The sequence below is a fragment of the Gavialis gangeticus genome, unplaced genomic scaffold (assembly GCF_001723915.1).
Source record: "Gavialis gangeticus isolate Ggan-Ray unplaced genomic scaffold, GavGan_comp1, whole genome shotgun sequence".
Classification (NCBI taxonomy): domain Eukaryota; kingdom Metazoa; phylum Chordata; order Crocodylia; family Gavialidae; genus Gavialis; species Gavialis gangeticus.
Genome location: NW_017729031.1, coordinates 71,237,521 through 71,248,510, shown reverse-complemented (window position 1 = coordinate 71,248,510; position 10,990 = coordinate 71,237,521). Strand labels below are relative to the sequence as shown.

At 39.1% G+C, this 10,990-nt stretch overlaps 1 protein-coding gene across 3 annotated transcripts in view; it reads left to right on the top strand.

Moving 5' to 3' along the window:
- COL5A2 (collagen type V alpha 2 chain) overlaps nucleotides 1–10,990 on the top strand; it is a 232,878-nt gene that overhangs the window by 185,053 nt on the left and 36,835 nt on the right. For all 3 annotated transcript variants that reach the window (XM_019523080.1, XM_019523081.1, XM_019523079.1), the window contains exons 19-26: nucleotides 2,237–2,335; nucleotides 2,784–2,828; nucleotides 2,948–3,046; nucleotides 3,909–3,962; nucleotides 5,976–6,083; nucleotides 6,693–6,746; nucleotides 7,943–8,041; nucleotides 10,195–10,248. In XM_019523080.1, the coding sequence (XP_019378625.1) occupies nucleotides 2,237–2,335; nucleotides 2,784–2,828; nucleotides 2,948–3,046; nucleotides 3,909–3,962; nucleotides 5,976–6,083; nucleotides 6,693–6,746; nucleotides 7,943–8,041; nucleotides 10,195–10,248 (612 nt within the window). The remainder of the gene's footprint in view (nucleotides 1–2,236; nucleotides 2,336–2,783; nucleotides 2,829–2,947; nucleotides 3,047–3,908; nucleotides 3,963–5,975; nucleotides 6,084–6,692; nucleotides 6,747–7,942; nucleotides 8,042–10,194; nucleotides 10,249–10,990) is intronic.

Below are 10,990 nucleotides of genomic sequence, written 5' to 3'. Positions count from 1 at the left end.
TTTTTTCTATTTTCTTTTTTTTTACCTCATCCTTCTCTCCATGCTTTTTTATTCTAAACTACCCCTCATTATCTTAAGATTTATTTTGCAACACATTAATTTTGTTCTTGATTTTATTTTCTGCCCCATCCTGCTTTCTCCACTTACAGTGATGCTTGTGGTGTGGATTTGGTGGTTGTATCAATCAGAGCTACATGTCTGTATTAACATGGCTCAGCTGAAAAGGGAGACTTGTGTCATATACAGTCCCTGTATATGAGAGCCTGCTCTGGAAACTTCAAGAAGCTGCTCAACATTTTAACTACAGCCATGCAAACACATCTGCACTGGGGTTTGAGGAGAACCAAGATTCCCCTCCTCCCCACTTTGTCCCCAAATTGCTACAGTTTAGTACCTCACACCCATACGTGTGGTAGGAAAATTATTGTAAAATAAGAACCATCTGTCAGTTTGCTAGGCAGTCAAAGCCTGCAGATGTTTTATATAGTTTATACAGTTGGCAACATTCACAAAACAATTCCCTGGAATCAAGTCTTGACAAGACAATGAGTATAATTTATAAGATTAAATGATCCTTTTAACGTATGTCAGAAAAAAAACAGGACTATCATTAACCAAAGTATCTAAATAAATATTTAAAGGAACTGCAGTGAGAAGAAGAGAAAAGGCATTGTTTAAAATTAATCACATAAAATTCAGTGAGGACAAGTGGACAGTCTTGCATGGGGATGGAACATGGGGGTTGAATGCACAAACACAGAGTAGGAAATGATTGGCTAGAGTGCAGTACTACAGAAAAGGACCTGGGGATCATATACAGAATATGAGACAATAAGGTGATATTACTGCAAAAAAAATGCCAATTAGTATACCAGGCTTTATTAATTTAAGTGTCACTTTCATGTTAAGGGAAGTGATCCTTCAGCTCTATTCTACACTTTGTGAGGCTTCACCTGAAGTAAAAAGAACAATCTCAAAATGAGGATGGTTAAGCAGAAGATACCTAGAGAGGTTGTGGTATCTCCAGCTTTGGACATTTTTAAGAACTGGTTAAATAGGTATTTTTGTAGGGTGCTTTAGACTAGGATGATCCTGCCTTGATCATCTTTATATCACAAAGAACCTTTGGGTGTTTATGCATGGGCTCTGGGAGGGGAGGAAAGGGGCACTTTGCTTACAGTGGCTCCAAGAGCCACTCTAATTAAAGCTCCTGGAGCAGCTCGTGTCCCTGTGCTGAACAGTCAGCATACCTGTGCTGAAAAATGGTGGCGGGGGAATTTTAACTAAAGCCGGTTGAATGAGCTTTAGTTAAAGTGCCCCTGCTACCATTTCTCAGTGCAGGGACACTGATACACAAAATGTTGGATTCTGCTGGAGCACAGTAATTACCACGTTCCAGCAGACTCGATTAATCGAGTCTGTTCAGATGTGCTGTAATTACAGTGCATTGGAGCAGCCTTGCTGCTTGTGTATAGGCACTGTTTGTGTCCAGGACTAACCTTTAAGCCTGGAGATACAATGTTAATATACCTTAATCAAAAAAGGCTCTCAGGCTATGTAAGGTTAAAGGTCAGGATATATACAAGAAGACACATCAGAATAGATCAATGCTCTATCTTAGTCCCATGGTCCTTAACTGATAATGTTCATTATTTCGTAATATAGCTGGACTGTTAACTATATAGAGTATTAAATTCTTTTTAATCTCTTTATATCAATATAAGGCTGTAGCTGGGAACTACACAATAGATTAAATTATACTGTGTGAAGATGTATTTTTCTTATCAATTCTAATTTATATAAAGTTTTACATCTTAGTTATAATCAGTGCTTAACAAGCTGAAAAAATTGAAAAAAAGATAGATTTTTGAGATTTTTTTTTTACCATCCTGCTTATGTTTTGATTTCCTTCATAATATAGTAACAATTTTTCTGGTGATATGTTTTAGACAACTTTTATTGCATATCATGCTATTTTTCTTCTGAAATAAAACAAATATGTATTTGAATACACTTAGGAATTAAATTTGATTAGTTTCAAAGAGGTAAAATTTCAAAGAAACTATAGGCAGAATTGGGTCTATATTTAGAATTTGTTTCTGAGAGATTAAATGATGAATAAGCTTATGTTTGGTTGCTATCTAATAAATGCTGTATTTCCTCTATTACAATAAGTGATACTTTATGAAACAAATAAATTACTATTGATTGATTATTTTCTCTTATGATGTGTTAGGGTGACGCAGGTCCAACAGGTCCACGTGGTCCAGAAGGCCCACAGGGGCAACGAGGTGAAACAGGGCCACAAGGTCCACAAGGATCATCAGGTCTTCCTGTAAGTTTATGAAACTGTGGCTGCTTAATGCTCCCAGCATGTTAGTACCCTGTCTACACAAAGTCAGGGGTCTTTGTACATTTCTTTGATATGGAACAAACTTACCCGAAATGTAATTTTCAAAAAGGAAAGATACCATTTGTGCCTGTGTAGTGGTTGCTTGGCAAATAACTTTTTGATATACGGGAAAAAATACTTTCAGATTAAAGGTTGCATCTGTGGGTGTGGACTCTGATCCGTTCAATGCTTATGTATGAGATTAACTAAGCATATGAATATCCTATTGACTTGCATCTTTAAAGTTAAGCAAATGCATGTTTTCAGGATCAGAGCCTGTAGACCTGTGGCTGCCTTTGAGACAAGGCAGAAATACAGGTCTACAAATATATACCACCTTTGACATATTCCTTACCGGAATTAGTTATAATGATTTCTCTGTTATTTTTAGGGGACTGAAGGAACAGATGGTTCTCTTGGTGCTAAAGGCCCAACAGTAAGTTACAAATCAGGTGTAGGGAATGTTGTGTATGGATTCTGTTTCTAATGTAGATTTTAAGGCAGGTTTTAATATAGGTACTTCATCTTGAGTTTTGTATCACATTCCTTTTGTAGGGATCTCCAGGCACCTCTGGCCCACCTGGCTTATCAGGTCCACCTGGCTCTCCAGGACCTCAAGGCAGTACTGGTCCTCCAGGAATACGAGGCCAAGCCGTAAGAATGTTTTTTTCATAATGGAAATTACAGTATGTAGCAACGATGTTAGTAAAGGAAGAGAGATTCCTTCACATCTAATCAATAGACTGCTAGATATTAATGAGTTTACCAAGACATGGTGCTCATAAATTCCTTATATGTATTCTGAAACATAACAGGTTCTTTCTTAGCCTGTCTTGAAAGTCACTACAGAGAGACAGTGACCTGTACATAGGCTGGGCCTGATTTAATTTTGTTGGTCATCATTACACAAGAACATAGGGCTTTTCCTTGTAGTTACTTCCAGATATGGAGACTTATTTAGTACTTTGAATTTTTATTACATAAAAAATAATCATATTTGCAGAAAACATAATGTACTATGAATATATTGAAATGTAGCCACAGCTAGCTCCACAAATGGAGTAGTTTTCTATTGCCACAGACAGCCAAAATATTCAAGAAGTAATCATGCTTAAATTGTTTTTGTAACATCTCCCCACTTTTTTCTGATGTCTTTTGTAAAATAACTTTAGTTAGTTTAAGTCTTTATCACATATTTTTTCAGAGAAGTATTGTATGAGCAATTTTGAGATGAACCAGTTTTAACACTGTTGAAGGTAATTACATGGGGTTTGTAAATATGTACAGTTACTACAGGGTTAAAGGTAGTGGGGCTTTACTATGTGTTAGCGGCTTAGGGTAAATACCTGTGAGTGTGCTCTTACCTTGAAGTAGGTAGAAATTAAACCATGCTACCTTATGTCTCTTTCACTCAGGCCAAAGTTATTGCAATTTATCTTCTATTACAATGTGCTAAGACTGTGCACATGGGTAGTCCATATAGAGCAGCTGACAGTATTAATTCATTTATTTTTAGGGAGACCCTGGTGTGCCAGGTTTCAAAGGAGAAGCGGGTCCTAAAGGTGAACCTGTAAGTCTATGAATTTCATGATTGAATCAGAATTAAAAATCATGTGGACATTGCTATTTTGAACATAACATTATATTCTCTAACATATCTAATACTTGTCATCATTGGTTCTGACATAGGTGGTGCTGTGAATGGATGGCAGGGCAGGCCATTTAAATTCATTTTGACAGAAATCCCCCGACCAATTTAACTTCCTCAGGTGTCAAAAGCAACAATGTTTCTGTTTTGGGAATTAATATACACAGAGTGGACACGGAGTGTTAATGACTGACTTTCTTTTTAATGGTCTTGAGGTTCTACTAATCAATATAACCTTTTATAGGGCAGTGTGAGTCTGTTATAGTAAGATGCTGTGTCTTGTAAATACATGAATATAGATCTACCCATATAAGGCATCTAGAGCACCCCCCAAGACTTCCATACCAGCCATAGGATGGGTTTTCTCTGATCTCCAGGGCTGAAGAGAGAGATTGCTGTTGTTTGTGGACATCTGAGTCCACTGGTATTTGTCTAATATGAAAAATACTGGACAGATACTTAGAATAAGTACTAGTGAACTGAACATAACTTGTTACTTTTCCTCCCATACAATTCACATCTTTTTTGCAAAAGTTGCTTTCCCCTCACCATATTGGGGTGCATGTGTTAAGTGGGTTAGCTGATTTTTTGCCCAGAATAGAAGCACACTACCTTGATTTTTGCTCTACAGTGCAGCAGCTTTGGCAGTAATAGGAAGCTAAGGGAGTCAGTTAATTTAATGGCTCATATTTTTTCACTCCACAAGTGTCAATGACTGCCTTCCCTTTTAATAGTGTTGAGGTTCTACTAATCAAAACCTTTTATAGAGCAGTTTTGCTGACTGCTAGCTGCTTCTGGTCTCTCTCCTCCTATTTCACAGTTTTGGAGACACTTTAGCTCTTTTCAAAATCATAGATCCACCTATGGAGACTAGTCTTCAGCAGCACCTAGGGAGGGTGTGTCAGCTGAAAGGGCAGGTGAATCAGCTGAAGATTAGTCTGTGTTCTTACTCTGTACAGTCACAACTCTGGAAAGATCTTTTTTCTTCATTCTGTCTTTCAAAAACAAGGTGTATATTATTTTCCAGGGCATCTTGTATATGAAAAAATATAGTAGATTGATAGTGATGCAGCACTGAGTATCTCACAGTCAGATCCAAATGTGTGACATAAATGCTGAATTTTAGAGGTAATGTAATTAAACTCTGTTTAATTGAATGAGAGCCCTAGAGCACCACCAGCAGCTTGCCCATAAGAACCTTCTGCATAAACAAAACTACTCAAATGCAACTTAGTCCATCCAGGATGGGCTCACAGAGGACTGAGCATCACCTTCTGATCAACAGTATCAAAGAATACTGGTAGATCTGATAATGTAACAATGCATGCTTGGCCTTAGCGTTGTGAGAAGACTATCCAAAGTATAGTCACATGAGATGTAAGTTTGTGTTCATTTGAGGTCAGTAATGACTTGCCAATTCCTTCATAATGGTTCCTTGAGTACTGACTTGACTGTACTATCAGTTGCTTGAGGCCATTTAAAAGAATGGCCATTAAAGTCTGGCTTGTTATACATTAGTCAAGTATCATGTCCTATATGTACTGGTGAAATCCATAAGCTATTTGAACCTTTACGTTTGTTTTCCTTAAAGTTGCCTGCTTGGTGGTTCATACTTTTCACAATTATATATTGTTGCATCAAACACAAGCAAAAATATAATTACAAGAAACAACTTGGAACCAAATTTCAGAAATACAATCCATTCACACATCATCTCCTACTCAAATGTTAGTTTCTAAACACTTCAGAAAGAAAAATATGGGTGTGAATAATTCCATTTTGTAACTAATTCAAAAATTTCAAAATCTAGCTACTTAGTTTTGGTCTTTGCTGCTTGGGTAAATGTTTATGGTTATGCTGGAAGAAACAAGGTTTGATATGGCCTTCATAAATGGTTTATTTTGTTTATTTTAAATGTACAAATATTTTCTGTAGGGTCCACAAGGTTCTCAGGGTCCTATTGGACCATTAGGTGAAGAAGGGAAAAGAGGCCCTCGTGGTGATCCAGGGTCAGTAGGTCCACCAGGTCCTGTTGGAGAAAGGGTAAGAAAAGCAAATGTACATTTTTCTAATGATGAGCCTCCATAGTGCAAAACATATATGGACCTGAATGAGAGTTTCCTTAAAGTGAGGGGTGGGTGAAGCCAAACTTTTAATACTGATGCAGAACTAGACCTGGAAAGATGCATCCACCCACATTGAATGCCACCTACTTCCTTTTTTTGTGTTTATCTTGGGAGGGAGATTAAAGTCTGGCTTTTTATACAGTACTTTATAACTCAGTATGTTAATTTCTGCATCAAGTCTTTTGATAGCAGAATGGCACTCCACACATATAGAGATAAAGATAGAAGTAGAACAGATAAAACAGGACATTCTTGATTGGGTGGTATTTTTATGCAAATAACCTTGGAGTTATTCACAGACTAACATGCTTTTCAAGATGCACAAAGGTTTTAAATGTGCAAGATACATACTTAAATATTTTGTCACTAATATAAAGCAACAGCACAGATTTGAGGCACAGATTTGAGGAAAATGCTTTTGTAAGAAAATAAACCGAGTTCCAAAACCCTATAAAATCAGACTTTTCATTATAAATCCTTTAAAAACCAAGCTGATAATGAGAGTTATCTGATATTTTTTTCACAGGGTGCTCCTGGTAACCGTGGTTTTCCAGGTTCTGATGGCTTGCCTGGACCAAAGGTATGATGATATAAAGCATCTAGACATTGATTATGCAGAGATGTATATGACAAAAGAACATTTAAGTGAGAAGATTGCTGTGGAAATTGGGCAAAGCTGTTAAATTTCTGGAAGCAGCACCAAAGGAAATACCATATGGCAGTAGGCTGTTAAATACATTGAGACCAGGGGAAGAAATACAGGAACATAGGCCTGGAAGGTCCTCTTGGGCCAACAAATCTTTAAACACCAAAATGGCCCTGTAACATGGTATAGGTAAGAGCAGAGGAGAAGGACACACTGCAGATACTCTGCTTCTGCCTTTGAATCTCAGGGCTTATCTTGAATCATTGAGCACCAGCAAACCTATGGTGTATTTTGCATTGTATTTTAAGCTACTGCCTTTGGAGACAAGGTTTGTTTGTGATGGTATCTTTTGTTGGATTAATTGTATAGTTAGGAGAGATCATTTGAAAACCGAATATTTCCTAGATGTAGAATATCTCTTCCTTGACAATTCTTCTGACCAGAAAAGTCCATTCTTCTTTGTGTTGCCTAATAGATAAGTTACATACTGGTAAATGTATCTATATCACTGGTTCTCAAACTTTTTGCCCTATGGGCCAGGTAGACATAGCCTGGTCTGACTGCAGGCCAGATCTAGCTAGTGGACCTGATCCAGAATGTGGAGTGGGTACAGTGGGCCCATTCCAGCTGTGCAGGGGGGAGGGGGAGAGGGACATGGCCCAGCCTGGATCTGACTCTGTAGGGGGTAGGGGGTAGTCCAGCTATGCCAAGGGAGAGGATGTGGTCTAGCCCCAATTTGCCCATGTGGGGCTTGGACATTTGGCAGTGGAGGAAAGGTGGAAAGCCCTGCGAGCTTGATGCCATGACTTTGTGGGCTAGATTTGGAATGTAGGCTGGGGGTTTAGCATCCCTGATGTAGACACATTTTTGTCAAGCAGGTCCATAGATTATTACCTTCTTTATAGGATTCTAAGAATTCTAAATGAACTATGTTAGTTAATTTTATACAAGACACCACATCTACATTTTAAAGGTTTGGTTCAGAGTACTTTGGAAAAATGTTGATAAATGATGCTAATAGAATATATATATACACACACACATATATATATATTCTTTTTTCTTTTGCTTTATGTTACTACTGTTGTTATACCTATTGTCTGACGTGTGGTGCTTTGATATTATTGCAGGGAGCTCAGGGGGAGCGTGGTCCAGCAGGTTCTTCTGGTCCTAAAGGAGGCCAGGGAGATCCTGGGCGTCCAGGTGAACCTGGCCTCCCAGGTGCTAGGGTAAGGAAATAACATATTATGATGTCCTGACACCTTTCATTTGATGGAGGGTGACAAACATTCCAGGATTAAAAAATTGTTATGTAAGTTACATATAGGAATCACTTCTTTTGTAGCTTTAACGCCTTCATCAAAGACCTGGCCTTGAGTTCAGTGGAAAGAATTTGATTCTCTTCCCATTGAAGTCAAGGGAAGATTCCAATTAACTTCAAAAAGGTCATGGTCTATATCTAAATCAGACAGTTCAGTCCAGAGAAATGTGAGCATGTAACAAATACAAGGTGGAATTGGGGTGACTGCCCCGGGTCCCGTGCTTTGGGGGGCCCTCTGGACCAGACAGAGTGGCCGTGGTGACTCTGTGCCATCATCACTAGCTTCACGTCCGGCCACTCACTACCACCACCCCCAGCCACCGCCATCCTTCTTCATATCTAGGGCATGTGGGATTGGGGTAGGGGCAGGGCCACACATGAGCTGATTTGCCCTGGGCCCTGCACCCTGCTCTATTTCAAAGCCTCACTAAATTGGTATATTGTTTTTTAATAGTGCAGCACATACTGTTGTAAGGTTTTACAGAAGAAATGTTTGAGGAGGATTTTGAATGCTTCAGACAAGGAGAGAAAATCAGTTCCAAGAATAAGGAGTGACACAGAACACTAAGGGAGAGTGGGACAGATAAAGTGGATGGACCAGTGTGTTGGCACTGGATTTATGACCCAGTGGACCCAAACCCTCAGACCGACCATGACTTCTCCATTCAATAATAGGCAAATTTTATTGATACACAGTGATAGCAGACAAGAATAATACAGGCAAGGCAAACAAAATAACCTCTATGATTCTATATTTATCAGTCCTAGGGTTCACAGAGGGAAGGTACATCTGGCCAGTATGTGAGCTTCACCCTGTGGTTCTTTCTTGAATGTCAGATGTCAGTAGTCTGGAAGTCAAGGGCCAAGCCCCACCCTCCCCTCCTCCCCCAGTGGGATGGGTGAAACGGGCTGGTGGTGTGCCCTCTGTCCATGGTGGCCTATGGTTTCCCACTCAGGGACCCTTTGCTCCTCTGAAATCCCTCCTTCTGTATTCTTTTTCTCCTCTGATGAGTCTTTATTCCTGGGTATCATTTTTTTCTGTGGCCTTCATACAGTACAGAGTTTCATAGTTTCATAGATTTAGGGTCGGAAGGGACCTAGTAGATCTTCTAGCCCGACCCCCCGCCAGGGCGGGAGAACAAAAAAAAAAAACAAAAAAAGGACTCAAATGAGTCTAGCCAGGTAGGCATCCAGCCTCTTCTTAAAGACCCCCAGGGTAGGGGCCAGCACCACTTCCCTTGGAAGTTGGTTCCAGCTCCTAGCCACCCTAACTGTGAAAGAAGATTTGCTTTCTGCTATCACACTCACCCAAGCTGGGACTTGAACCTAGATCTCCCACCTGGTAGGCAGGAATGCTACCATACAGCCACCACTAGTGGCTGTATGGTACACATGTTCTGTTCTGTCAGCATACTCCTTTGTTTCCCAAGCCTATCACATGCATGCATCTTAATTTGAACATGCTCTAGCCTCCTAATTTAGTTCATCCCCAAAACTGGAAATCCCAAGGGCAACTAGTCAATGTGACCTGGCATGAATGCAGCAAGCCTATCCCCTGTTATGGTACGCTGTTCATGTTTCCCAGCCTGTTTACACCTGTTCCAGACACAGTGGCCCTTGAAGGAAACTTTGCCACAAACAGGCTTTTAGAGACCAATTAACCCTTGCCATTCCCCTGGACCATTATTCTAATACATATCTACTTTATCTTCAATCCAATTCCCAAAAGCAAATCAATAAATATAATTTTCTAGCCATCACAGTTGGAGGCTTGAGAGGAGTGTAAGCAGCAGTAGGGGAAACAGAAAGACACAGAGCAGAAAATGTACATGACTTTTAAGATAAGGATAAGGAGTTTGGTGATGCAGCTGGTGAGGAGAAGCCTTTATGGAAGGGTAGTATGAAATGATTTCTCATTTGTATTGCCACCCAAGTGAAAAATATCTTGGTATTAGTGTGATAATCAGATATTGAGTGATGCTTTTGAATTCATTTACAATTTTCTGGTGTGAATTAGAAACATATGCATAGATTTATATCAACTTTATACTAATCTTTTAGGGTCTCACAGGAAATCCAGGTGTTCAGGGTCCTGAAGGAAAACTTGGTCCTTTGGTGAGTAATCTAGGAGTGAGAAGGAGATATTCTGTTATTTTTTCTTCAATACTTCAATACTTTGAAAGCCCCTTTCCTTGAAGCTACCCATATCAACGTGTGATTTCATAACTTCTTCAGGTGAGCAGGTCCATCTAAATGCCACCTATTAATGAGTTAATTAGTGTTACTAAGTTAATGATTTACTGCAAATCAGTTTTCCTAGGTTGTATATGTATATAAGTATATACTGAATAACAACTATCATAAGAAATGCAGTTCCTAGTGCATTCAGTATGTCCTCAGGTTTGTAAGAAACTCAGAATATTTTTGCCTAATAATTCTCCTATATTGACTGTTTAGCTCCAGCAAGACTGCCTGTAATGCCATATCAGATATTCAAACACTAAATTGTTCTTTTTTACCACAATACTAGCAAACAAAGAATATAGCAATACAGAAGTATTTACAATTACTGTTAAGAATGTAAAACTATAACAAAGGAAACATTAGAAGTTAGAAATTTGTAGCAAGTAATTAAATATAATTGTAATTTTTTAAATTATGAAATGAAAAATTTTAGAACTAAATACCATTGTTAGTAACGGCTACACTTCAAGATATTTTTTGATATACATGTAAACAGGGCCGTCCCTGGTGGGGGAGCGAATTGGGGTGACTGCCGCAGGTCCTGTGCTTTGGGGGGCCCTCTGGAGCCAGACATAGTGGCCGTGGTGACTCTGTGCCATCATCACTGGCTTCG